This window comes from Heloderma suspectum, chromosome 2 (assembly GCF_057233095.1).
Source record: "Heloderma suspectum isolate Gila_16-S chromosome 2, 16-S_ref, whole genome shotgun sequence".
NCBI lineage: Eukaryota > Metazoa > Chordata > Lepidosauria > Squamata > Helodermatidae > Heloderma > Heloderma suspectum.
Genome location: NC_139459.1, coordinates 278,212,565 through 278,236,036, shown reverse-complemented (window position 1 = coordinate 278,236,036; position 23,472 = coordinate 278,212,565). Strand labels below are relative to the sequence as shown.

The 23,472-nt window shown below is 45.0% G+C and overlaps 1 protein-coding gene across 1 annotated transcript in view; it reads left to right on the top strand.

The window, feature by feature from the left end:
- Positions 1-23,472, top strand: part of GFRA3 (GDNF family receptor alpha 3) — a 25,454-nt gene extending 1,982 nt beyond the window's left edge. The window contains exons 2-8 of the mRNA XM_084839483.1: positions 7,354-7,644; positions 10,931-11,029; positions 12,221-12,554; positions 13,197-13,306; positions 15,134-15,268; positions 20,237-20,367; positions 20,634-23,472. Of these exons, the coding sequence (XP_084695609.1) occupies positions 7,354-7,644; positions 10,931-11,029; positions 12,221-12,554; positions 13,197-13,306; positions 15,134-15,268; positions 20,237-20,367; positions 20,634-20,774 (1,241 nt within the window). The 3' untranslated portion in view covers positions 20,775-23,472. The remainder of the gene's footprint in view (positions 1-7,353; positions 7,645-10,930; positions 11,030-12,220; positions 12,555-13,196; positions 13,307-15,133; positions 15,269-20,236; positions 20,368-20,633) is intronic.

The window sequence follows — 23,472 nt, the reverse complement described above, 5'->3', positions numbered from 1 at the left end:
AGGAAAAAGGCGGGATATAAATGCAATAAATAAATAAATAAATAATAAATAAAGAGAAGGTCAGAGTGCTTTCTCAAATGTGAAAACACCATTTCGTTCTCTATCCTGCATTAACATTCACAAGTGACTCATTCCAGACTAAAGCAATGAGAACCTCCATTATATTGGGTGGGGGAGTATAATATGTTTTTGTTCATAGGGTACATTGAGCCTTTACATTTGAGGAAAGGCAAGATACAAATTTAAGGCTGCAATTCTGTGGACATTTACTTGGCGCTGAGCCCCACAGAACACGATGGGTTGGATCCCTGCAACTGGACTGGTAGAAGCAGACTTTCCCTGCCCCTCCTCCCCACAACAGACTGTCCAGCCCCCAGAAAATGCTACACAGAAGATCAGGGAACCCCGCTGAATGGGCTAGGCTGTGGTGCTGGGAAGAAAGGGGGGATTCCCTGAAAATTGGGCAGAGGCATCTTCTGTGATTTGGGGGGATCCCCCCCCCAACCGTATTAAATAGCATTGGATCTGCCAACCTTCATGCCCACATTGGTACTATGCAGGAAGTCACAGTTCTAAAAGACCCTTTATCCCTTCCTCCTCCATTGTGCTTCTTACAAGGTACTGTTCTATAGTATAATAGCTAGTAGCATTTAACATTCTTATCTCCATGTGTTGTACTTACTGTGGGAAATAATTATTATCTCCAGAGAAACCTTGCAATTTCTCTGAAGTGTTCGCATGTTATTTTTCAAGGTTACAACCCGTGGTTCATATGGCCTGTTTTTAATACATTCTTGTTAGCCACCCTGAGGCTACTGTTATGTCATGTGGTGGGTTATAAATAAATATACAGCTCAGTGGAATAGTTTGTGGTCATAGCTGGTCAGTGTAAAAAAGTCTCTGACATAAAACATACTGAGATGATAGATTAGTGGTTTTAACCATAAGTGCCAGGTGCAAGATGTGAATGAACTCACTCTCATTGCATGCTTAGGCAAGCCCTGGGTGATTGCTTATGCCGAGAGTCTCCTAAATTGTTAATTCAAAATAAAAAAATACCTGTGTAGAAGGTTATTACAAGTCATTTTCTTAACTCAGTTTAAATATCGTTGAACTGAACAATCCTATACACCAATTATGCCTGGGAGAGAGTTCCTCCATTCCACTGCTATGCTGGTGCAACATCCACCAAATCCTATACCTGCCCAGCCCAGAAGGGGGAAGCACAACTCTAAAATATGCACACCAGAGCAAAATTGACACACCCCCTCCAGTAACCATGGCAACAGTGCTAGTGCCCACCTGTCAGAGGCTGAAGTATCAACAACACCTCCATGCCACTCAGACATAGAAAGATCAAATCCACACAGACTGATGCAGACACATGTCCACAATGTCGCCATGCCCTCAACACAGATGAAAGATGGTGGACAATACAGCAACCCCAGCCAGCGAGAGTCCTGTAGCACAGTCTGCAAAAGCGCGCGCACAGGCACAGAAAAACACTTCCAAGCAGCTTTTTCCTCCTGCTCGCATGCCCCTTCCACACAGATTGCTGGAAAGGCTATCACAGCAGCACAGAAAAACAAACAACTACACATGGCTCAAGCTGCAGGAGGCTTTGCTAGATAACACACAGAACCCCTGTCCATGCTCAGGCTGTTTCTCAGGAACACCCAAGCAAGGCAGAAGTGAACAGGAGGAGAAGGAGAAGCAGCCCACATCATCAACCCCATGCCAGCAACATGAAAAGTGGCAATGACCTCCCGCTGGACAACATGAGGGTGCTAACAGTGATGTTAGGCCCATTTCACTCAGCAGCAGGAGAGTTGCAAAGGCACGTACTCACCCAGGTTCTGTTGCTGTTGGAGGGAGTTCAGTGGAGGTGTCTGGCATTTTCATAGGACCCTTGGGTTGTCCTGCAAGGGTGCACATTGAGCTTGGGTGGTGACACAGCTCTAATTCCAACAGGCAGCCAATTCTGCTGCCCTCTATCAGGTGTCAGAAAGAGACATTCAGTCCCCCAGATTACTTCTCCAGCTTACAGAATCCTGAATTTCACTCTCTGCGGCCCACTCAGGGAATGTTGTGCTTCCCCCAATATGCTTCTCTTGTTCCTTTCCACAGACATACCCCTCCTTTCCCCCATCCTTGCCTGGGCGGGGAAGAATTGTGCCCCTTCCAGTGATCATCATGTTCTGACTTGGCATACTTGCCTAGCCCATTGCTTATGTTGTCACTGACCTCTCCTTTCTCTGGATCCAGAGGTATATGTGGGCATGAGAGGGGCATTTGCCTTCATTCCAAGCTATGGTGGAAGGTGCAAGCACCTTGTTGCTGCCGCTGCCTTTCCTTTATTTCTGTCTGGGGGGAAAGGGCTGGAGAGAGAATTTGCAAGTTTTCCGCAAGCTGGGCTTAGAAAGAATTTGTGCAGTGCTTGCAAAATGTGAGAAGGGTCTGACCACTGGCAGGACATTTCCCAAGTCCTGCCCCCCTTCCAGGACCTCACACACATCTCCTAGGCATTCAGATAGCACCCACTGGCCATTGGGCCAGTGATCTTACCAGTGAAAGGACAATATGGACGGACCTGGCCAGCAGCCTCACCAAACTTTGAGCAGTGTTTCTGGTCCCACAGACCCTCTTCTGTCTGGTCCCCAAAACCTCAGAACATGGCTGTAGCTGGGCAATAAGAGAGGGTTGATCCATGCTGGCCCTGACTGCTTCCCTTCCTCCTTCCTTGTTTCTACAGCAGTTTCTGACACACTAGATCATGGCACACTGAGACACTAGATCATGGCTGGGCTGCAGTAGCTCATGGCCACTCAGCAGAGAATCTGTGGGTGGGGGCATCCCCAGATCTAGGCCATGCAGTGCAAGATCCATGGCTGGAGGGCAAAATTTTAGCAGCAACTGCAGGACATAATAGGTCATCTGGCAGGACTCAGGCACCAAGTGGAGACAAAGCAGGCAACCCTGTAGCAAAACAGCTCTCCTTCCTGTCATGGAGAGTGCTTGAGCTCACTGGTCCCCATTGGCCTGACTCAGGCTCGTTCCCACCCGTATGTGCTGCCCCCTCCCTCCAGTTTGTGTGAACCTGTACAGTGCAGCCCTCTGATAGAATGCCAGCATCTCAATCCTTTCTGAGCCTGATAGGCTGCTCCGTGGATATTCCGAGCAGACAGTATAAAAGGAGACAGATTGCGAGGAGAGATTCTGTGGAGACTGTGAGGAGAGAGAGATTGTAAAGAAAGGTTTTGAAGAAACTGTGAAGAGGCAGAGACAGAGGCAGAAAAGAGGGGTCCTGAGGACTAGGCTGAGGAACAAAACAGGAAAGAGAGCAGCAGGAGCATTCTGCCTTTCAGCCAGTTACCCATCAGGAGTGGCCCCACAACCAACTGCCAGTAGCTGAAGCCTAGCTCAGCAACCTCTGAGTCTTGGGCTGCACAGCTTGAGACAGGCCTTAAGATATAACCTGCATTTGTGGGCGCTATCACTATTGGACATCCTTCCCCCCATTTTATGCTTTAGAAACGTACTTTAAATCATTTATTCATTTGAATGTTTGTTTTGCTTCCTCCCCCTTTTTTTTCCCTTCCCTGTCAAAGAAGTCCTAGTTCTTGCTTTTCATATCTAACTTGCTCATCGGTTTTCTCCCACCCCCTTTCAGGGAACAGAGGTACTGGTGGGCTGGAGGCAACACACACTAGGTTGGGGTCAGCATCTTTGTCCCTCACTTATTATTTTATGAACTCAGGTCTCATACTTTCCACCACAGGGTTGCTAGTAGGGAAGGTGGGGTTACATGTGATATTTCCTTGTTTCCCCTGGCCACCCTGTCATCCATCACTCATTCCCTTTCCCTCCCTCAAATGTTGCATCTCCTCCCTAATATGTGGTTAACTTGTTTTCAGCCAGATTCTGTGTCTGTAGTTTCTTCATTGGGCCAATGCTTTGCCTGTCGGGGGGGGGGGTGAGATTGGTGGTGGTGGGTGCTTCTCCCTGGAGGGGCAGGGCCAACAATGATGGAGCACTTCTGTTGGCCTGGCTGCTCCATGACTTTCATGGTTGAGCAGCTGCTGGTCACTGCAACTCTGGGCTTCGTTACATGAGCTTTTATCCTGCAATTGAGATTGCTCACTCACGGAAGTTTGCGGACTCTGCAGGCCGCCGTGACCCCCCTGCTCTGAATGCCCTTTGTTCCGTTTTTAAATAGATCACAGATAATGAGCTATCAAATTACCCTGTTGTGTTCTGCTTCAGTTTCCTCCGTCAAAAGAGTTAAAATGGCAAGAAGAGGAGCGAGATCAATGAAAGATAATGGAAGACTCAGATGCGGGGAGAAGGTGGGGGGGGAGAAAGCGTGTGTAAGGGGAGTCAGTGGTGATCCTGCATTAAAACAGAAGCAGAAAGCCCCGTTTTAAATGCAGGATTTTACACTGGTGTAGAAATGCTATCTGTATTAGCAGCTAGCTATCCCCATCCCACCCTGGTTTGCTATGCTGCTCCTTTCCATGCCGCCTGTCCCTATGCTCCCTCTCCTTGGGTGGAGTGAGTGGGTGGAAGCCCCATGTGCTGACCCCTAGCAAATGCAGAACAACATGTGTGGCGTGGTTATAACCTTTATAGAACAACATCAAGGATGGAGTGGTTCCTGAGGGTGAAAAGTGAGATGTCTGGTGTTGCCAACCAGTCACTCCAGCAGGGCTCCTGGGTTTTTGCCAGAGACAGTGTCACCTGTTGCATCCCAATGACATCAGTGCAGTCCATCCAGTGTAGCTAGCAGTGCCTGACTTGGGGACACCCCAGCTGCTCTGGAGTTTTGAGGCCATGAGGGAAGTGATTGCTGGGTGTTAGGGTCTGGAGTCCTGAGGCAGGCTACTAGTGAGAATTCCAGGAAGAGGAGTGTTAACAACATTGCTTAAGATCCTAGTAGTGTTTTGGAGCTAGGCTGTGCACAAAGTGCCTTTTCTACATGTTTCCCATAACCACAGTTCTCCCTTGTGCACTCTAAGTGTGCATGGCATAAGGCTAGAGTGATGTAGCCCCATGCTGCGCACCCTATGATCTGAGTTATGGGTTCCATGTCTGGGGTTTAGAAATGAGTGTCGGTGTGCTCTGACTGGGGGCTGAGTTCCACCATATCCTGTACTCTGTCATGGTGATGTGGGCTGGGCAGCTGGCAGTGCAGGGTTAGTTATTTTTTGTTTTTGTGTTTTTCTCTCCACTGAATTCAGTTGGAAGGGATTTCCTTGAACCAGCTCCATCATCATCAGGGTCAAGGTTGGAAGGAGTATAGGATTTGGTGCAAGTTCCCTCCCACATCTTTGTCCTATTTCAGATGTGCTGCTGGCAGAGCTCTGCTGGTAGAAAGGAGGATATGCCAACAGAGTGTTGCACCAGCATAGCCAGCCAGTTCTGCGCTTGTATCTTTTGTGGAGGTGATGGATCTTGTGTTCCTCCAGCCCAGCAGGGCTTCTGCCATACACTGCAGCACCTCAGCCAAGTGTAAAGGATAGGGCCACACCCTTAGGCTATCTAAATTTCAGAGCAGCTCCTTTAAGTGTGTAATAATATTTAGGGTTTTAATATATTTTAACTTAGCCATAATAAAGGATGAGAATCAATATGCAAAGGCAAACTCTAAATGTAAATCAGGAGCACAGTGAAAAAATGAGAGATGGTAGGCAGGAACACGAACACCCAAGAATGGGGCCAAGGCTGTATGTGATAGAAATCCATGAGTTTTATCTCTGCAACTGTCATTTCCCAAGAACAGTTAAGAATGACTGCCCTTCAAGGATGCTTCAGTTTGCTCCCTTCCTCCTTTTGGCTCACATTTAAATGCAGAGACCACTATAGTAACTTTAGGCTTTACCTGACATAAATTCATGTTTTTGTAGCTATTGTTGTTGTTGTTCAGTCGTTAAGTCGTGTCCGACTCTTGGTGACCCCATGGACCATAGCACGCCAGGCCTTCCTGTCCTCTGCTGTCTCCCGGAGTGTGCTCAAGTTCATATTCATTGCATCGGTGATGCTATCTAGCCATCTCATCCTCTACCATCCCCTTCTCCTTTTGCCTTCAATCTTTCCCAGCATCAGGGTCTTTTCCAGTGACTTTTCTCTTTGCATTTGTGGCTATTGTCAGGTGCCAAATATGACACCAGGAATTCTGTCTGCAATTGTCAACGCAGGCACAGTACAAGGACATGACTTTAGAGCAGACTGTCAAAACAGAAATGGATGGAAGGTTCATATTCCCCACCATGCTTCTGCCATAGGAGATACCCATTTTTTTCACGAAGAAATTGATTCCACCTGAATTCAAGACCAGTTCATAGTTCTACGTCAATTAGATGCTGCTGCTTAAAAAAAAGACTTTAGACTCTCTTGTTCATGGCAGCATGGTTAAAAATGTGAGCATTTTTCTCTCTTCCAAAAAGCATTTAATCCTTACTTGCTAGCAATTATGAGTGCAAGATGTAGATAAATGTAGGGTTGTAAAAACTATTCCATAAACATACACTGTATTAGTAAAATAAAATTCACACTAATGTCAATTTTATCACCCTGACCATATGAACAAAAGGATACATATAGTATACATGTGAATGAATCCACATTTAATGGTTTTCAGAATGCTTTTGAAACTGATGGATGGTGCTTCTAATTCACGTTAATTGACTGTGACAATGACCTGGTTTGCACAGCGCAGCTAGTTGTGGGTCATTTAAACCATGACAAACTGTGGGGCCATGTCGTGCAGATCCAGTGAGCGGGGGTTCTACGAGGGTTAAACAACTCTTGCATAACCCATGGTCTGTTCTAACCCATGCTTGCCGGGTTCGCATGATATAACAATGCCTGAGCAGCTGTTGGACATGCACAATGGCAGTTGCATGTGCCGCCGCCTCACCATGGGTTAAATAGCCCACAGCTGGCTGTCGTGTCATGCGAACCAGCCCAATATCAAAGCACTGTCAATATTCCAGATTGATTCACTGACAATACGGGTCTTTCCAGATGAGTCTTTTATCATGCAATTGCCCTGCCTTGTTTACAAAATGTTGTGGGGAAGCGGGGGCTCTAGGTGTCATCATCTTCCACTCATAACCCTCCCATGTTTTCCTACTGCTTCTGTCTTTTCACTTACTGCAGAAAATCCATTTAGGAGAAAAAGACGGAATAGCTGCACAATGCCTTCTCATTAGTAGCAGTAGGAGCCCTCTGTCTGGAAGCACCCTAAAAGTGCATGAGCTTCTGAATGCTTCTTTGGAAATCTGCATTATGAGATGAGAAAGTGACTATAGTATGAATGTGTGAAATGCTAACATGCTTTCTCTACTTGAACAGGAGGCCTCCTTGATCTGTCCCTTGAACAGCCGAACAACTGCATAACAGCTGAGAATCTTTGTGTGGCTGACCCTGCCTGCAATGCCACTTATCAGACCCTGCAAAACTGTTCTCCATCCCTTGCTAAGAGCAATTCTGTCCTTCTGCACCATGAAGTCAAAAACAGATGCCAAGAGGCAGAAACAATTATTAGAAACAGTTATTTTCAGGAATGCAAGTGTCACCGACGCTCACGGAAGCAGAAACGGTGCCTGCGTATATATTGGACTGTCCATTCTACTTTAGCACAAGGTGAGATTGGTCACTCTTCATATTGTAATATCTCTGGTAGGGGGGAAGAGAGGAATAGTAGTTTTGAGGACCCCCTCCCCCAAACAATACCTGAAGTCCTGGGAGAAGAGAATCCTTGGGGCTGATAGCAAGAACAACTATTGTCTACGCTACGCTGACTGGCAGCAGCTCCCCAGGGTGTCAGTCAGGGGCCTCTCCTAGCTGTGCTTCTTGAGACTCTTTTAACTAGAGATGCTGGGGGTTGAACCTAGGATCTTCTGCATGTGAAGCACTGAGCTCTGGATCCTCCCATAGATGAGATCCATATATCTGACAGAAGGAATAGAAAAGCATTGGGAACCTATCAATGTGGTTTCAACATAACGGCAATTCTGGGTTAATTAAGATCCTAGGTTTGACGAAATCTAGTGGGAGCGAGTAAGCACGCTGCCTCTGCCACACTTGTCGCTTCTGCTTTCAATTAACAACCTACGATCGCCCCGTTCCAGGTTGTTAGCATGATGTCCAAACTTGGACACTCTGGTTAGGAGTTAAACAACCCAGAGTTAACCCAACAGCATATTGTGGGGCTTGCCAGCCCAGGCCCAGTGCACTGGGATTGGCCCCATAAGCTCAAAATGTTCACACAAAAATAGTTGGGGAAGCAGTTGACCCCCCACCCCACCCCTGAAATGGCCACAGCCTCAGACCATCAGGACTGTCCCAGCAGCCAGAACTAGTGTGTGTGGAGGGTTCAGGTAGATTAGGTTGGAGGGGGAGGAGCTGGTTTGTCACCCATTTTGTCCTCCAGCTAAAACTCTCGAGGCTGTGGTTGGTTGCATCTGCCCATGTCCTCCAAAGGCAACATCAAAGCTTGACAACTGGGTGAGTACTAGAGCCTTAGGCCTGGAGAGAGCACCCTAGGTCACTAGCCCAGGCCTGGGGGCTGAAATAGCTGCTTCAGCCACTAGCCTGCTCAGGGAATTCCTGGGTTTCTTGTGGGACCAGCGGCATCTGCTGAGTCCTTCTGTCTTCCGCTGCCTTGGTATTGGTGGGCAAAATAATCCGTTGCTGCCCCAGGTAAGCAGACTTTCAGCAGCCTACTTGCAGTGTTCTACTCTATAGTGATCTGCTACTGCCACAAGACTGCTGCATCCCACAATGTCTTTGTATTGAGAAGCTCTACAGCTGGGGTGGGAAACTACAGCAGGTTCAGGGGCATTTTTCGGGGACTTTTTTGCCCACCAGGCCACCTCCCCCAACGCGCCATCCTCCCCGCCCCCATTTTTTATGGCTGTTTGCTGTATTCTGTAGCACTATGGAGCGCTAAAAGGGTAACGTTTAGCTTGTTTACAAAAGTTGACGCTTTTAGCATTCTGTAGTGCTAAATTTATCATTTCCGTGTGTGTGTGTGTGTGTGTGAAATATACATATTTTTCACCACTGCCAAATTCGGCAGGGGCAGCAGGGACTGCATGCAGCCTGTGGGCCATGTGTTGCCCACCCTTGTTCTAAGGAAACACCGTGCTTCTGTCCGCTATCTTCAGGTTGCTGGTTGGCAGATAGATTAGAGTGGCAAGCTACACCTGCTGAAATTCCCCCTTCTACACAACTATGAAAAGTGCAGGAGCTGTGTCCTCTTTTTCATCTGCCCCCGCTAGGATGGATCCGCCAAGTTAAGGAAGATCAGTGGCAGAGGGAGGGCACTGCAGATAGAGGAAAAGACTGTACCCTCCTTCGATGTGCCTCTCTCCCCAGGACTTTGTAGGGGAGGCATATTGGGCTGGGGTGGGGGAGGAAAGAGGCTCTCCTTCCCCCTTTACCTCTCCAGCCATACTTCTCAAGGAGTATTGGTGACAGAGAGCAAAAATGACTGTCCTCCCATCCTGGTTGTTCCCTGTCAAGATTAGGCTTGGCAGGCTGCTAGCTGGAGAAATCTCCTTACCTTTAGAACCCAGTTCTTTGTCTTTGTGAAAGCATTTATTGTCTGTCTCCTCCTACTCAAGTGATAATCAAGGGGGAGAGAGACCGACAAAAGAAGAAGCAGGGCACAATTTTTCCTGTTTGAGTCTTACACCCATGAACAGACATATACCAGTAGTTTAAACAGGCACAAATAAATGGCATTTACATCTCTGCAGGCCACTGGATATCATCATAGAATAGTAGGGTTAGAAGGGGCCTACAAGGCCAAGATATATCTGCATAAGGGATGTAGTGCAAGCTTCCATGGAGATGAGGAGCTTTTAAAGACACAGGCACCTTCACAGCGTTGCCACTTGGCATCCGAATCATGATGTCTTACTTGTCCCAACTTGTGTACAAAAAATGCCTCTACAACCATGAGAACAAGAAATGGTTCTTTTTAAGAAATCTGAAATTCTTAAGATTCCAGAGCCCATGCCAAATTTTATGCAATGCCACACACTTGTAGGTACACAGAATGCTAAGCAGACCTTGCCATATGGGATCACAAAGGAAAGAGGGTTTTTTACCAGGTTTTGAAAGTTCAGAAAAGGGAGGTTTAGGCTTCTCTCCTAAGACACAGTAACCTCACATGCTGTGCTTACTGCTTTGACCATAATTGAAGAAAAGCCAAGAAAATCAGGATCTGTATTTACATATTTAGACTGATGTTATTCCATAAAGCATGCTTAAGACAGAGAATGTTAAGATGCCTCATACTGTTTGGTTTTAGACTGAACAGTAGATTTAAGCATGATTCTTCTGTGCTCTCTGTAAATGAGCGTCCCTGCTTAGCTGCTGTACACCCCCTCTCCCCAAAAACTTAAGGAGCTAAGAGTTAATTAAGAAACTTTGTTAAACTGTACTGCTGCATTGCTCAAGCTTAGCAAAGTTTCTTGATTAATTTGCAAATCAGCTGAACCATTGCAAAGCTTGCCAGTGAGCTCTCTTGCAAACACTTCACTGTGATCTAACAAGCTCAGCTTCTGGAAATCCTACCTTTGACCATAACATTGTTTAGGAATACTCAGTTAAGGTTAACCTGAGGAGAGCAAAGATAAAGTTGAGGATCAGCTACAAGAAGAAAAGAAGCTACCCCTAAAACCCAGTTCGTCTTGCTCAAAATAGGAGAGTTAGCAAGTCTAGGAAGGGATTTGAGGAGAAGGGGGGGTAATGTCAGACAAATCAATTCCCCCGCCCCCCATCAACTCTATAACAGTGAATGAGACATTTTACTGGGATGAGAAAACAATTTAGTCCTTAAAGTTGCCTTCTGTCTTGAGCACCTGGGAACAGTTAGATACACACAAAAGACAATAATGTATTATTTTATCTTGCACAGCTGACTTTTCTTTGGAGACATCTCCCTATGAAGATATATCAAATGAAGAGTCTTCGAAGACCAAGTACGACAAGCTGTACAACAAGTACCAAGTCTCAGGTAGAGCTTATGCCAGGAGTGGGGAATGTGGGGCCCGCCAGATGTTGGTGGACTGCAACTCCCGTTAGCTGTAGGCAGCATATTCAATAGTAAAGGATTATGGGAGATGCAGTCTAGCAACATCTGGAAGGCCACATGTTCCCCATCCCTGATTATACCAAGACCTTGTATATGTGGCTTCTTTCCTTTTCCTTCAGAGCTACACACTAAGGAGAATTTGGGTGGGGAATGAATTGTTTTACAGGCAATTAAATGTTCAGGGTACCTTAAAGCACACTAATGCTAGAAAGTCAGAAGCAGATATGTGGAACAGAGAAGGGGGGTGTCAGCATGAGAGACAGCAGGGTGATCCAGTGATCCCCATTGTTCATATAGGAAGTGACTAGACTAGGTTACAGAATTAAAGGGGCAGAACTGAAGGGGCAGTGATGGCGGAGAAGTAAGATTTCTTTGACACCAATCTAGTGGATAGTCTCACAACACAGTATTATCATTGCTGCCTTCCTTTAATTCCAGTGACCCAGTGTCAATGATAAAGTACAAAAATATATTGTATCCTAATAACTTAAAGCTGCTAGATTTTTTACTAAAACTGGTTAACTTTATGCTAAATAGTGGCCCATTACTCCATTTGATCTATCATCTTCATCTTAGCTGGCAGTCCTCCTGTCAAGGTCCTGGTCACCGGTTGAAATGAGGGGCTGATATGATCACTCCCAAAAGCCCTCGAGCTAGTCACAGAAGTCTAGACACGTCCTTCTGCTGGGTCTGTCAATTTTAACCTAGGCAAGTCTTGTTTAGCTTACTGTCAACGCTGCTAAGGACTAAAGAAACTTTGCTGAACCTGCTTTCTTCCAGATACTCGCAAGAAATATAGATTTGGGGGGAAATTATTTCAAATATTCCTTCCTATTCTGTTTTTCTTGATTTCGTTATTTATTCAGCTAGCACTATCAGTGTGCATAGTGCTTTACAGAGTACGAGAGGACAAGCCCCTGCCCCAAAGAGCTTAGCATCTAAAATTGGACACAGGATAAATAACAAAGGAAGGTGAAGTAAATGGGGGAGGAATGAATCTCCATGGAGTGAAGTTGGAGATGGCTTGATTGTCTTCTCTGAGCATTTAATCCTCCTCTCGGAAATTGTTTCTGGAGTTGGCTATATTCTCCTTGTGTTTTTGTGGCTTTGTAGGCTCGTATATAGCTGGAGATAGCACAAATCCCTGCCTGGAAGCCACGAACATTTGCCACTTGGACCACAGGTGCATGCGTCTGCGTTCACGCTATGCCAAGATCTGCAGTGCAGACTACCCCTGTGATCAGCGCAAATGCCACCACGGACTCAGGGTCTTCTTTGAGAGGGTTGGTTTGGATTTCACCAAGAGGCTCCTCTTCTGCCCTTGTCAAGATGAGGTTTGTGGAGAGCGACGCTGGAACACCATTGTCCCGGAGTGCTCTTTCCAGAGCAGCAGCAAACCAAACTGCCTCCTCCTCCTGGACTCATGCCTAAAGGACAATTTCTGCAAGTAGGTCTGGCACCAGGGGCATTGGGATGAGTATCATGGTGAATTTTATGGCAGATGGGTAGCTGGAACCTAATGTGTACCATACACTTGAAGTAAGAAAATAAGCAAATAAAGCACTCCTCTGTGCAGAGGAATAACTAAAATGTATGTAGTGCTGCGCTATATAAAAACTAATCTTAAGATGCAATCTGTAGATTTGTAAAAGAGCAAGTCAGTTGAAGCATCACCTAAATCAGAGATTGACAATTCCTGCATTCTTGGGAGCCATTTTATCATCTGGACAGTTGTCTGCAGGCCAGGGGTGGTCAGCTCCCTCATAAAGTTGGCCACTGTGTAGCAGTAAGGGCTTTGCAATTACGGAGTGCATATGCTTAATATGCATATTTTCATTTTACATACACGAGAGATGTAATAATAAATTGTGGGGTATCTGTTTTGTACAGCTTGAATGCATTTTTGGTAGGACCACCAGAGGCCAGATAACATTCCTTTGGGAGGCGATGTCCAAGCTACGGGCTATCAGTTTGGCTCTATGTAAAACGTGGCTTTGGTTTACTCTATTAAATACAGGACAAATGAGTAAAACATGCTGTGAGGTGAGAAAAGGAAGCCCATGTTCTGATAGTTGTTGTTTTCCACCAGATCCCGGCTGGCTGACTTCCAAGAACAATGCAAGCCTTCAGCAGCATCCTCAGATGGCTGCTCTCAGCACAACCATGCTGCATGCCTGGAGGCTTACATGGGGATGGTTGGTATGTGTTGGGCCCAGAGGAATTCCTTGGGACATTTGATATGGGGTATGCCATTAGCCCGGCCTAGGGGGGAAGCTATCAAATGTTATTCCTTTTAAATAAGGTGCATGGAATAGAGAAAGGGAAGGAGGTGTGAACTGCTCTGACTGTGGCCTTCAGTCATATTGTAAGAAACACCCAAAGCTGCTGAAGGCTTGGTCAGGGGTTGGCAACATTGGGGGCCAGTTCCCCTCCCCCCAAACTCATCAGGGGCCACATCCCTGCCTCCTGCTGCCGAAGTTGCCACCAAAATTCAACAGTGCAGTAGCCAAAAAGGGCTGACTCAAGGAAAACTAAGCCCTTTTTGGTTGTTGTGCTGCTGAATTTCTGTCACAAATTTAGTGGGGGGGGGGGACAAAAAAAAGCTGGGGTGGGGGCTGCATATTTCCCATAGGCCATGTGTTGTTCACCCCTGATCTGTGTCATGTGGCCAAGTATGTGGCTGAATACTATTCCATTTTTGCCTTTGCTCTGAAGTTGGAAGAGCAGCACTACTGTTAATTCCTTGTGTTAGATGGTTATTAACCATGATAATAGCCATAATGATCTGCATGACTAGAGGCAGTATACTTTGATGATCAGATGCCAGGGACAAAAATAGGATCACCACCACCATTGGATCATGTTTGTGAAGCACCTGGCTGGCTCTAGCGACAGAGTGCTGGGCTAAATAGATCTTTTGATGCAATACAGCAAGACAATACTTACGTTCTTATGGTCATTTTTAACAGTATATAAATTAGTAATCCCTAGGTCCTAGATACAGGATGTCCCCACCCATGGGTTGCTGTTGCCTGTGCCACCACCATCACACTGTATGGATTGAAATCTGTCTGAGGAAAAGGTAGCTAAAGAAAGCTAAAGGAAAAGCATAAATCGCTATAGAGGGAGTGTGTGTCTGCGTTTCAGAGTAACTTCACCTATTTCAATGGGTCCCAGATCAGTATGCGTAGGATTGTAGCTTTAGTTTTGTGTGTCTAGAATTTCCCTTTTTTACTAATCATTATTACAAACCTAAGTTGTGCCTGCACCTACATTGTGTTTGGGGAGAGTCCATAAGTGGGATTGTCTAAGCATACTGGTGGGCTCTCCCACACTGGAGGCATTCAAGACGAGGCTGGACAGCCATCTGTCAGGGATGCTCTGACTTGGATTCCTACATTGAGCAGGGAGTTGGACTCGATGGCCTTGTAGGCCCCTTCCAACCCTACTATTCTATGATTCTATGAAGCCCAGCCTCTTTTCTTCCCAGGAAAGTGCGGGACACTTTCAGAGCAAAGCATTTAGCTACACAGTGTCTGCAATCTGCATGGAATGAGCCTGTTAAGGCCTGACGAAAGGCTCTATAGACCCAGTGAAGGGATGGACTTTGAGATGTATCACATGGTGTGATGAATGCAGGGTTATATGTAGATCCATATTCATTCTGTGCAAAGAAAACCTTTTGCAAACATAATAAATAATACAGATTAAGTATATTTATTCAAAATTAAGCATGTGCATGTAACTTATTCTGCTTCCAGTATTCAGCTTTTCCAAATCATTATGAATATTTTGGCATGGAATGAGATGACAGGGAATGAAAGCGGGGGGTCAGGTTTTCCTCCACTAAACATGACAGACAGAAACTTGTGTTTTGTTAAACTTAAAAAAAGATTGAGATTGTCAGGATGCTGAATTCTGTGCCGCGTAGCAGATTCTGGTTTTGTACTGGATCTAGTCTCCTTAGACTTGTTGGAATTCTATATGAACACATTCTTGACTCTGTCTTTTTGGAACTTGAAATAGGTACACCCATGACCCCCAATTACATCAGTAATTCCAGTGTCGAGGTCACGCTGTGGTGCTCCTGCAAGAACAGTGGCAATCAGGAGGAGGATTGTGACCGGATCCTCAGCTCATTTGCCAGCAACAGATGCCTCAGTAAGTGCATATGACCATTGGGCCAGCTAGCCCAGCCTCCAAATGTTTTGGATGACAACTCCCATAACCTCTGACCACTGGCCATGGTGGCTTGCGCTGATGGGAATTGTAGTCCAAAACATCCAGATATCACCAAGTTGGGGGAAGCTGATCTAGTCCAATTTTTCTTACTCCGCCATAATACTAGAATTCAGTTGCCCAATGAAATTGATTGGCAGTAGATTCAACACAGACTAAAGAAAACACTTCTGCATACAATGTGTAATTAACTTACGAAATTCACCACTGAACTTTTTTTTTTTTTTTACTAATCACAGCTACTAGACTGTATGTATGCATTACATTTATAATCTGCCTTTCTTCCAAAGAGGTCGAGGTGGCGACAGCCACTGATTATGGGTTTTTAAAAGATATGGAGAAACCCACTGAGGACACGTCTTATCAACTGCTGTTTGTCATGATAGCTAAATGCAACCTCCATGTTTACAGTCTGTTTATGAAATGTCAGGGGAACAAACAAAACGAGCATTAAGCTGTTGCCTTCATGCCCTCTTGTAAATTTTCCAGAGGCATGTAGCTGGCCTATTTTGGAAACAAAATGCCGAACTAGATTGACCTTTTATTCTGATCCAGCAGGTTGTTTATTGGGTTTTTATGTTATTAATTAATTTCTTCAGCTTTCATAGTTTTGATTGTTCTAACTAGTCCAATAGAGTATAGCATCAGCTCCTTGATCCTTCTGATTAAGAGAGAATAAAATCAGCTGTGGGCAACAACTGTGTCCAAGGCTTCCCCTCTTCATCTATCATTGCCAACATATCTCTTAAAATGTTTGTGGTTGTTGTTCAGTCGTTAAGTTGTGTCCGACTCTTCGTGACTCCATGGACCATAGCACACCAGGCCTTCCTGTCCTCCGCTGTCTCCCGGAGTGTGCTCGAGACTCAAGTTCATATTCATTGCATCGGTGATGCTATCTAGCCATCTCATCCTCTGCCGTCCCCTTCTCCTTTTGCCTTCAATCTTTCCCAGCATCAGGGTCTTTACATTTTGTTAAAATTTAGATATTTTAAGATTGTAAAGGCTTCTATGGGACATCAAGTAAAGGGCCAAACTTGTCAATTTAAATGTTTAATATCTCACCTTTTTATCTATATGATTTTATTTATGGAGAAGTTTTTTGTGCCCCCTCAGTTAAGGTTTAGTCACTGCTGTTACTACACACACTTCTCCCCTTTGGGGAGGAGAGCGTTTGGTCAGAGGTTAGGTAACCAGACATGCTTCTTCCCTATGGCTTTCCTTACCCTTGCGAACATTTGCTGGTCTGTGCTGCACATTCTGCCACTGCCTGGAAAAAAACCCAGCTTGGGTAAATACTGAAATCTGAAGTGCATTGTAAGATTGAACTGGAACTGGATACTGTTGTTGTTGTTCAGTCGTTCAGTCGTGTCCAACTCTTTGTGACCCCATGGACCATAGCACTCCAGGCCTTCCTGTCCTGCGCACTCTCCCGGAGCGTGCTCAGGTTCATATTCATTGCATCGGTGATGCTATCTAACCATCTCATCCTCTGCCATCCCCTTCTCCTTTTGCCTTTCCCAGCATCAGGGTCTTTTCCAGAGAGTTTTCTCTTCACATTAGGTGGCCAAAATATTGGAGCTTCAGCTTCAGTATCTGTCCTTCCAATGAGCACTCAGGGTTGATTTCCTTTAGGATGGACTGATTTGACCTCCTTGCAGTCCAGGGGACTCGTAAGAGTCTTCTCCAGCACCACAGTTCGAAAGCATCAATTCTTCGGCGCTCAGCCTTCCTTATAGTCCAGCTCTCACAGCCATACATTACTACTGGGAAAACCATAGCTTTGATTAGACGGACCTTTGTCGGCAAGGTGATGTCTCTGCTTCTTACTATGCTGTCTAGGTTTGCCATAGCTTTCCTCCCAAGGAGCAAGCGTCTTTTAATTTCATGGCTACAGTCACCGTCTGCAGTGATCTTGGAGCCCAAGAAAGTAAAATCTGTCACTGCTTCCAATTCTTCCCCTTCTATATGCCAGGAAGTGATAGGGCCAGATGCCATGATCTTCGTTTTTTTAATGTTGAGTTTCAAACCAGCTTTTGCACTCTCCTCTTTCACCCTCAACAAGAGGCTCTTGAGATCCTCTTCACTTTCTGCCATTAGGGTGGTATCGTCTGCATATCGGAGGTTGTTGATAATTCTCCCAGCAATCTTAATTCCGACCTCTGATTCATCCAACCCGGCATTTCTCATGATGTACTCTGCATATAAGTTAAATAAGCAGGGTGACAATATGCAGCCTTGTCGTACTCCTTTCCCAATTTGGAACCACTCGGTTGTTCCATGTCTGGTTCTTACTGTTCCTTCTTGACCCTCGTACAGGTTTCTCAGGAGACAGGTAAGGTGGTCTGGTACTCCCATCACTTTAAGAATTTGCCACAGTTTGTTGTGATCCACACAATCAAAGGCTTTAGCGTAGTCAATGAAGCAGAAATAGACGTTTTTCTGGAATTCTCTTGCTTTCTCCATGATGCAGCGAATGTTGGCGATTTGATCTCTAGTTCCTCTGCCTCTTCGAAACCCAGCTTGTACTTCCGGTAGTTCTCGGTTCGCATACTGCTGAAGCCTAGCTTGTAGGATTTTGAGCATCACCTTGCTGGCATGTGAAATGAGCGCAATTGTGCGGTAGTTTGAACACTCTTTGGCGTTGTCCTTCTTTGGAATTGGAATGTAAACTGACCTTTTCCAGTCTTGCGGCCATTGCTGAGTGTTCCAAATTTGTTGGCATATTGAATGCAGCACTTTAACAGCATCATCTTTTAGGATTTTAAATAGCTCGGCTGGAATACTGTCATCTCCGCTAGCTTTGTTGTTACTAATGCTTCCTAAGGCCCACTTGACTTCACTCTCGAGGATGTCCGGCTCAAGTTCAGTGACCGCACTATCATGGCTATCAAGGACATTACTATCATGGCTGTCAAGGACATTAAGATCTTTCCTGTATAGTTCTTCTGTGTATTCTTTCCATCTCTTCTTAATCTCATCTGCTTCTGTGAGGTCCCTGCCTTCTTTGTCCTTTATCATGCCCGTCTTTGCACAAAACATTCCCTTGAGATCTCCACTTTTCTTGAAGAGATCTCTAGTCTTTCCCATTCTGTTGTTTTCCTTGATTTCCTTGCATTGTTCATTTAAGCAGGCCTTCTTGTCTCTCCTTGCTATTCTCTGGAACTCTGCATTCAGTTGGATATATCTTCCCCTTTCTCCCTTGCTTTTTGCTTCCCTTCTTTCCTCAGCTACTTGTAAAGCCTCATCAGACAGCCACTTGGCTTTCTTGCATTTCTTTTTCTATGGGATAGATTTCGTTGCTGCCTCCTGAACAATGTTACGGACCTCCGTCCATAGTTCCTCAGGCACTCTGTCTATCAGGTCTAATCCCTGAAATCTATTCCTCACCTCCACTGTGTATTCAGAAGGGATATGATTTAGGTCATACCTGAATGGTTTAGTGGTTTTCCCCACATTCTTCAATTTCAGCCGAAATTTTGCAAGAAGCAGCTCATGATCTGAGCCACAGTCAGCTCCAGGTCTTGTTTTTACTGACTGTATGGAGCTTCTCCATCTTTGGCTGCAAAGGACATAATCAATCTGATTTCGATACTGACCATCTGGTGATGTCCATGTGTAGAGTCGTCTCTTGTGCTGTTGGAAAAGAGTGTTTGCTATGATCAGCGTGTTCTCTTGGCAAAACTCTATTAGCTTTTGTCCTGCTTCATTTTGTACACCAAGGCCATGCCTGCCTGTTATCCCGGTGATTTCTTGACTTCTGACTTTAGCATTCCAGTCCCCTATGATGAAGAGGACATCTTTTTTTGGTGTTAGTTCTAGAAGGTGTTGTAGGTCTTCATAGAACCAATCAACCTCAGCTTCTTCGGCATCAGTGGTTGGGGCATAGACTTGAATTACTGTGATGTTGAATGGTTTGCCTTGGATTCGTACTGAGATCATTCTATCATTTTTAAGATTGTACCCCAGTACTGCTTTTCCCACCCTTTTGTTGACTGTGAGTGCTACTCCATTTCTTCTAAGGGATTCTTGCCCACAATAGTAGATATGATGGTCACCTGAATTAAATTCGCCCATTCCTGTCCATTTTAGTTCGCTGATTCCCAAGATGTCTATGTTCAATCTTGCCATCTCATGTTTGACCACGTCCAGCTTACCTTGATTCATTGATCTGACATTCCAGGTTCCTAAACAATATTGTTCTTTACAGCATCGGATTTTCTTTTCACCACCAGACACATCCACAGCTGAGTGTCCTTTCGGCTTTGGCCCAGCCACTTCACTCTTTCTGGTGCTACTTGGAAATACCCTCTGCTCTTCCCCAGTAATATATTGGACACCTTCCGACCTGAGGGGCTCATCTTCCGGCGTCATATCTTTTAGCCTTGTGATACGTTCCATGGGGTTTTCTTGGCAAGAATACTGGAGTGGGTTGCCATTTCCTTCTCCAGTGGACCACATTTTGTCAGAACTCTCTGCCATGACCTGTCCGTCTTGGGTGGCCCTGCACAGCATAGCTTATGGCTTCACTGAGTTACGCAAGCCCCTTCGCCACAACAAGGCAGTGATCCATGAAGGGGGGAACAGGATACTACTACCTTGTTGATCTCCAACGGATTAATTGACAATATGCCCAAGCAATAGTGCACTTCCGAAAGACCAAACTGTAGATGTCTATAGAGCCATAGCAGAACAGAGAAAAACCTGCTTGGTCAGTGCTCAGAGCCTTGTCAGGGACCGGTGCTGGAATATCTTAAAATAATTTATCTAGTTAAGCACATTTGTAGCCCAAAGACCAGAGCACTCACCCCTTGGCCCAGAATTTGTACCATGACTGTATGTATAGATTCAGATCCTCTCACAATCTTTTCCTGTGCATTCTTTACTTTACAGAAAGTGCAATCCAGTCTCAGATGAATCTAAACCAGATGACTACAGAGGGTCAGGAGCAACTGCAATATACATCTTCTCTAAACATCCAGGGAGATGGCACCAGCACAGTTCTTACTGCAAAAGTGCATTGGGTATGAACAATTGTACCAGTTCAACACACAGCTAGAGAGATGTTATTTGTCTTAAAAAATGGTTTGCATATCACGGTTGTCAGTTAAGTGCATTGTATTGTGAGAGAAGGTTGAACAAGGAGGCTGTCACCTTTAACCCAAGGGAGGTGCCCAGAAAAAGCTGAGAAGGAGGGACATCCTGCAGGGGGCGGGAGGAGGGGGGGCTCAGATTGAACTGATCATAAATTCACTTCTCTCTCTCTTTCTCTATCTTGGTGCCTTTCTAGGAACCTGAGGAGAAGAAGATACAGCCAGAGGTTTTGATGCACAATCAAAAATCATTTTCGAATTCTGTATATTCTGGAGCTCAGCTTTCCTCACTCACTTTGACCTTGACACTGCTCCTTCTATTACTCAGTCCACCTTAACTTAATATGACCGGCCTTGCTCCTTTCATGTATTTCCATGAGAAAGGAAACTGAATTGTTTCATGATAAAGAGGAAGCAGTGATCACTGCAAGCCTCTTCCCAATGTGCACCTTTCTGCCAAGAACTCTTGACCGTTTCACTCGCTTTTCTATGCAACATAGCCCTGGGGGCTGGTTCTCTTTCCAGTGCCCCCAAAGGGGAAAAAAGCAAGCAGGTGGGTGATTTTAGGGAACTATTTTTGAAAACTGAAATCAGAGTAAATGTTTTTGGTGCGATCCAAGATGTCTTGGTTTTGAAAGGAGAGGAGACTGATGCATCTCTAGTCTAGCAAGTGAAATGCTATTTCTGGATCATCTACTTTCTAATGGTTCTTTAAGCATACAAAACAAAGGTGTCTTGAAGTTACAGACTGTGATGCTGAATTGTAGCCTTTGCACTTGGTCTCTTTCTGCCCAACCTATCTGTCTGGTACTGCTCAGGAGACATTTAAGGCATCTGAGCTAGGCTGGGCTTCTGTGTTCATCTCAGTGACATGTATCTTCCTGTCCAATATTGTATGAACCTTCTAGGCCTTCATAAGAATCAGTCTGTAGGCTTGCTGAGACTTTACCCACTACAGTTCCCTAGGCACACCAAATCTTATGCCCTAAGCCACGGAGCAAAGACCTTCTCCATGTGGGATAATCTAGTGTCCCTTCACATTTCTTTCTGTACATTCTATGGTATAACACACTTATCCATGAACGGATAACTCTGGATGTAAAGATTTGTGTGGTGTTAACTGCTGTTCTTTTGAGCTGCCAGGATATGTTGTTAATTCTGGGTACAGATAGAGATGTGAAGGCTTGCGGGAAGACCTAGGTGGAGGAACAGAAAAATTCAGGAGGAAAACCATTTTTCTGATATTTTTCTGGTGTGCCCCCCCCCCCATTTTTTCTGGGTTTTTTCCTGGCCTTCACGTCTCTAGGTACACACCCTTTATATATGATCATTATCTTGTTGGCTGACTTTAGAAGAGATAGCAAGCTAATCCTAGCAACTCCTCTGTGTAGGTGTTTGGTGGCTGTGGAAGATGCAGTCTGTATTGCATCCCATTTCTCTCCCATTCCCCCAAAGAATATGATGTGGTCGCCAAAGTTGACTATCATGTGTTCAAGGTCCAGGGCTCCATCACATTCAATAGTGACAATAATCCCTCTATGAATTCTAGCATGCTTTTCATTTTCCTCATCTCGGCATGGGTTGCTACTTACTCTTGCCCAGTGAAGGGGGCCTTTATATTGCCCACCAGTATAGACTCTGACCTTATTTCTATGTGGATTTAGTGTAGATTTGATATCAACCAGTAAGGAATGATTTGCTTAGACCTGCCATTCCTTTTGCATTAGTAACAGTGTTTATTATTATTCCACCTCCTTAATGAAGGCAGTTATAAAAGAATTTGCTTCCAGAATTTGGAAGCATGGTTTCTTAAAAAACAAAAGGTAAGGAATATTAAAAGTGCTACAGTAAAAGCTCATGGATACTTTTTTAACAATTGGGTTTGGCAGTATAATATTAGCACAGGATGTGGTTTGGCCCCAGGCATTTGAAGGGTTGTGAGAATCTAGACTTTCGGAACGGCCTAGAGTCCATGTAGCATAGGCTGATACTTTTCTCAACAGAGGAAATGATCTGTAACATTCCCTAGGATAGGCAAGTCCGGACTGGAAAAATCATGGGAAGTCCCAAAGTTAAACTCTGTGGGTAAGAGCATTTTCAAAGGATTATTTTTTTAATTTTTCAAGTCGTGATTTCCATGCTAGTTCTGTTCTCAAATCAGGTTTATTTATATACCCCTTTTATGCAATCACTCCACTCAATGTGGATTCACAGCAGATATAAATAAAACAACATAGCAAGTAGGTTAAATTACGAAGTTAAAGTTCAGCAGTTGTAATGAGTTCGGAAGCATGCTTACTGTAAGATTTCAAGGGCACAATCCATTTCATGGCAGGTGCAGCATCCATGTACAGAGGGAGAGGCCTTATTACAGCTTTGTTTTCCTCCCCTTCCCCCGTCAAGATAAATGCGTGCCTCCTTGGGTCTATGCATGCTTCCCCGTCCTCATCCAGGTCTCTTTCTCTCACTTCAGTACAAATTATTTTTGTTCCATAGCACAAGTTACTTGCACCACGGGGGGTTGGGGGGAGGGAGGTTGGATGGGCGTAGGGAGACATGCTCAGACACACGCTTCCTTCACTCCAGTGGCCTCATGCACTGCCTATGTACATGTGTAAAGAGAGCAAATAGTGTTCACTGCACCTGCAGCAGACTGGATCACGTCTCAAATGTCTGTTTCTAGTACATTCTACTGGAGTTCCATTTCCAGTAGCTGGAAACTCCTGTAGCTGAAGTGTTGAGTCTGTTGACTTGTTTCAGTGTTGTGGCACTATTTCATACTACTTACATGGTTATTACAGTTGTATTTCGTCTGTACTGAGGACATCAGCAACTCCCACGCCTCTGCTGAAAAGAGAAACTGCAGGGCAATAGAAATCCCTAAAATGTTATCAAGTGTCTTCAATATACAATCTAGGTCTCTCGGCAAACAGAGGAAGTGGGAGCATTCAGAGCTGCTGTAATGTAAATTCCAATATCTTACAAATGTGATTCAGTCCATAATATCCAAAATAAAGTTTACATGATAACTCTGGG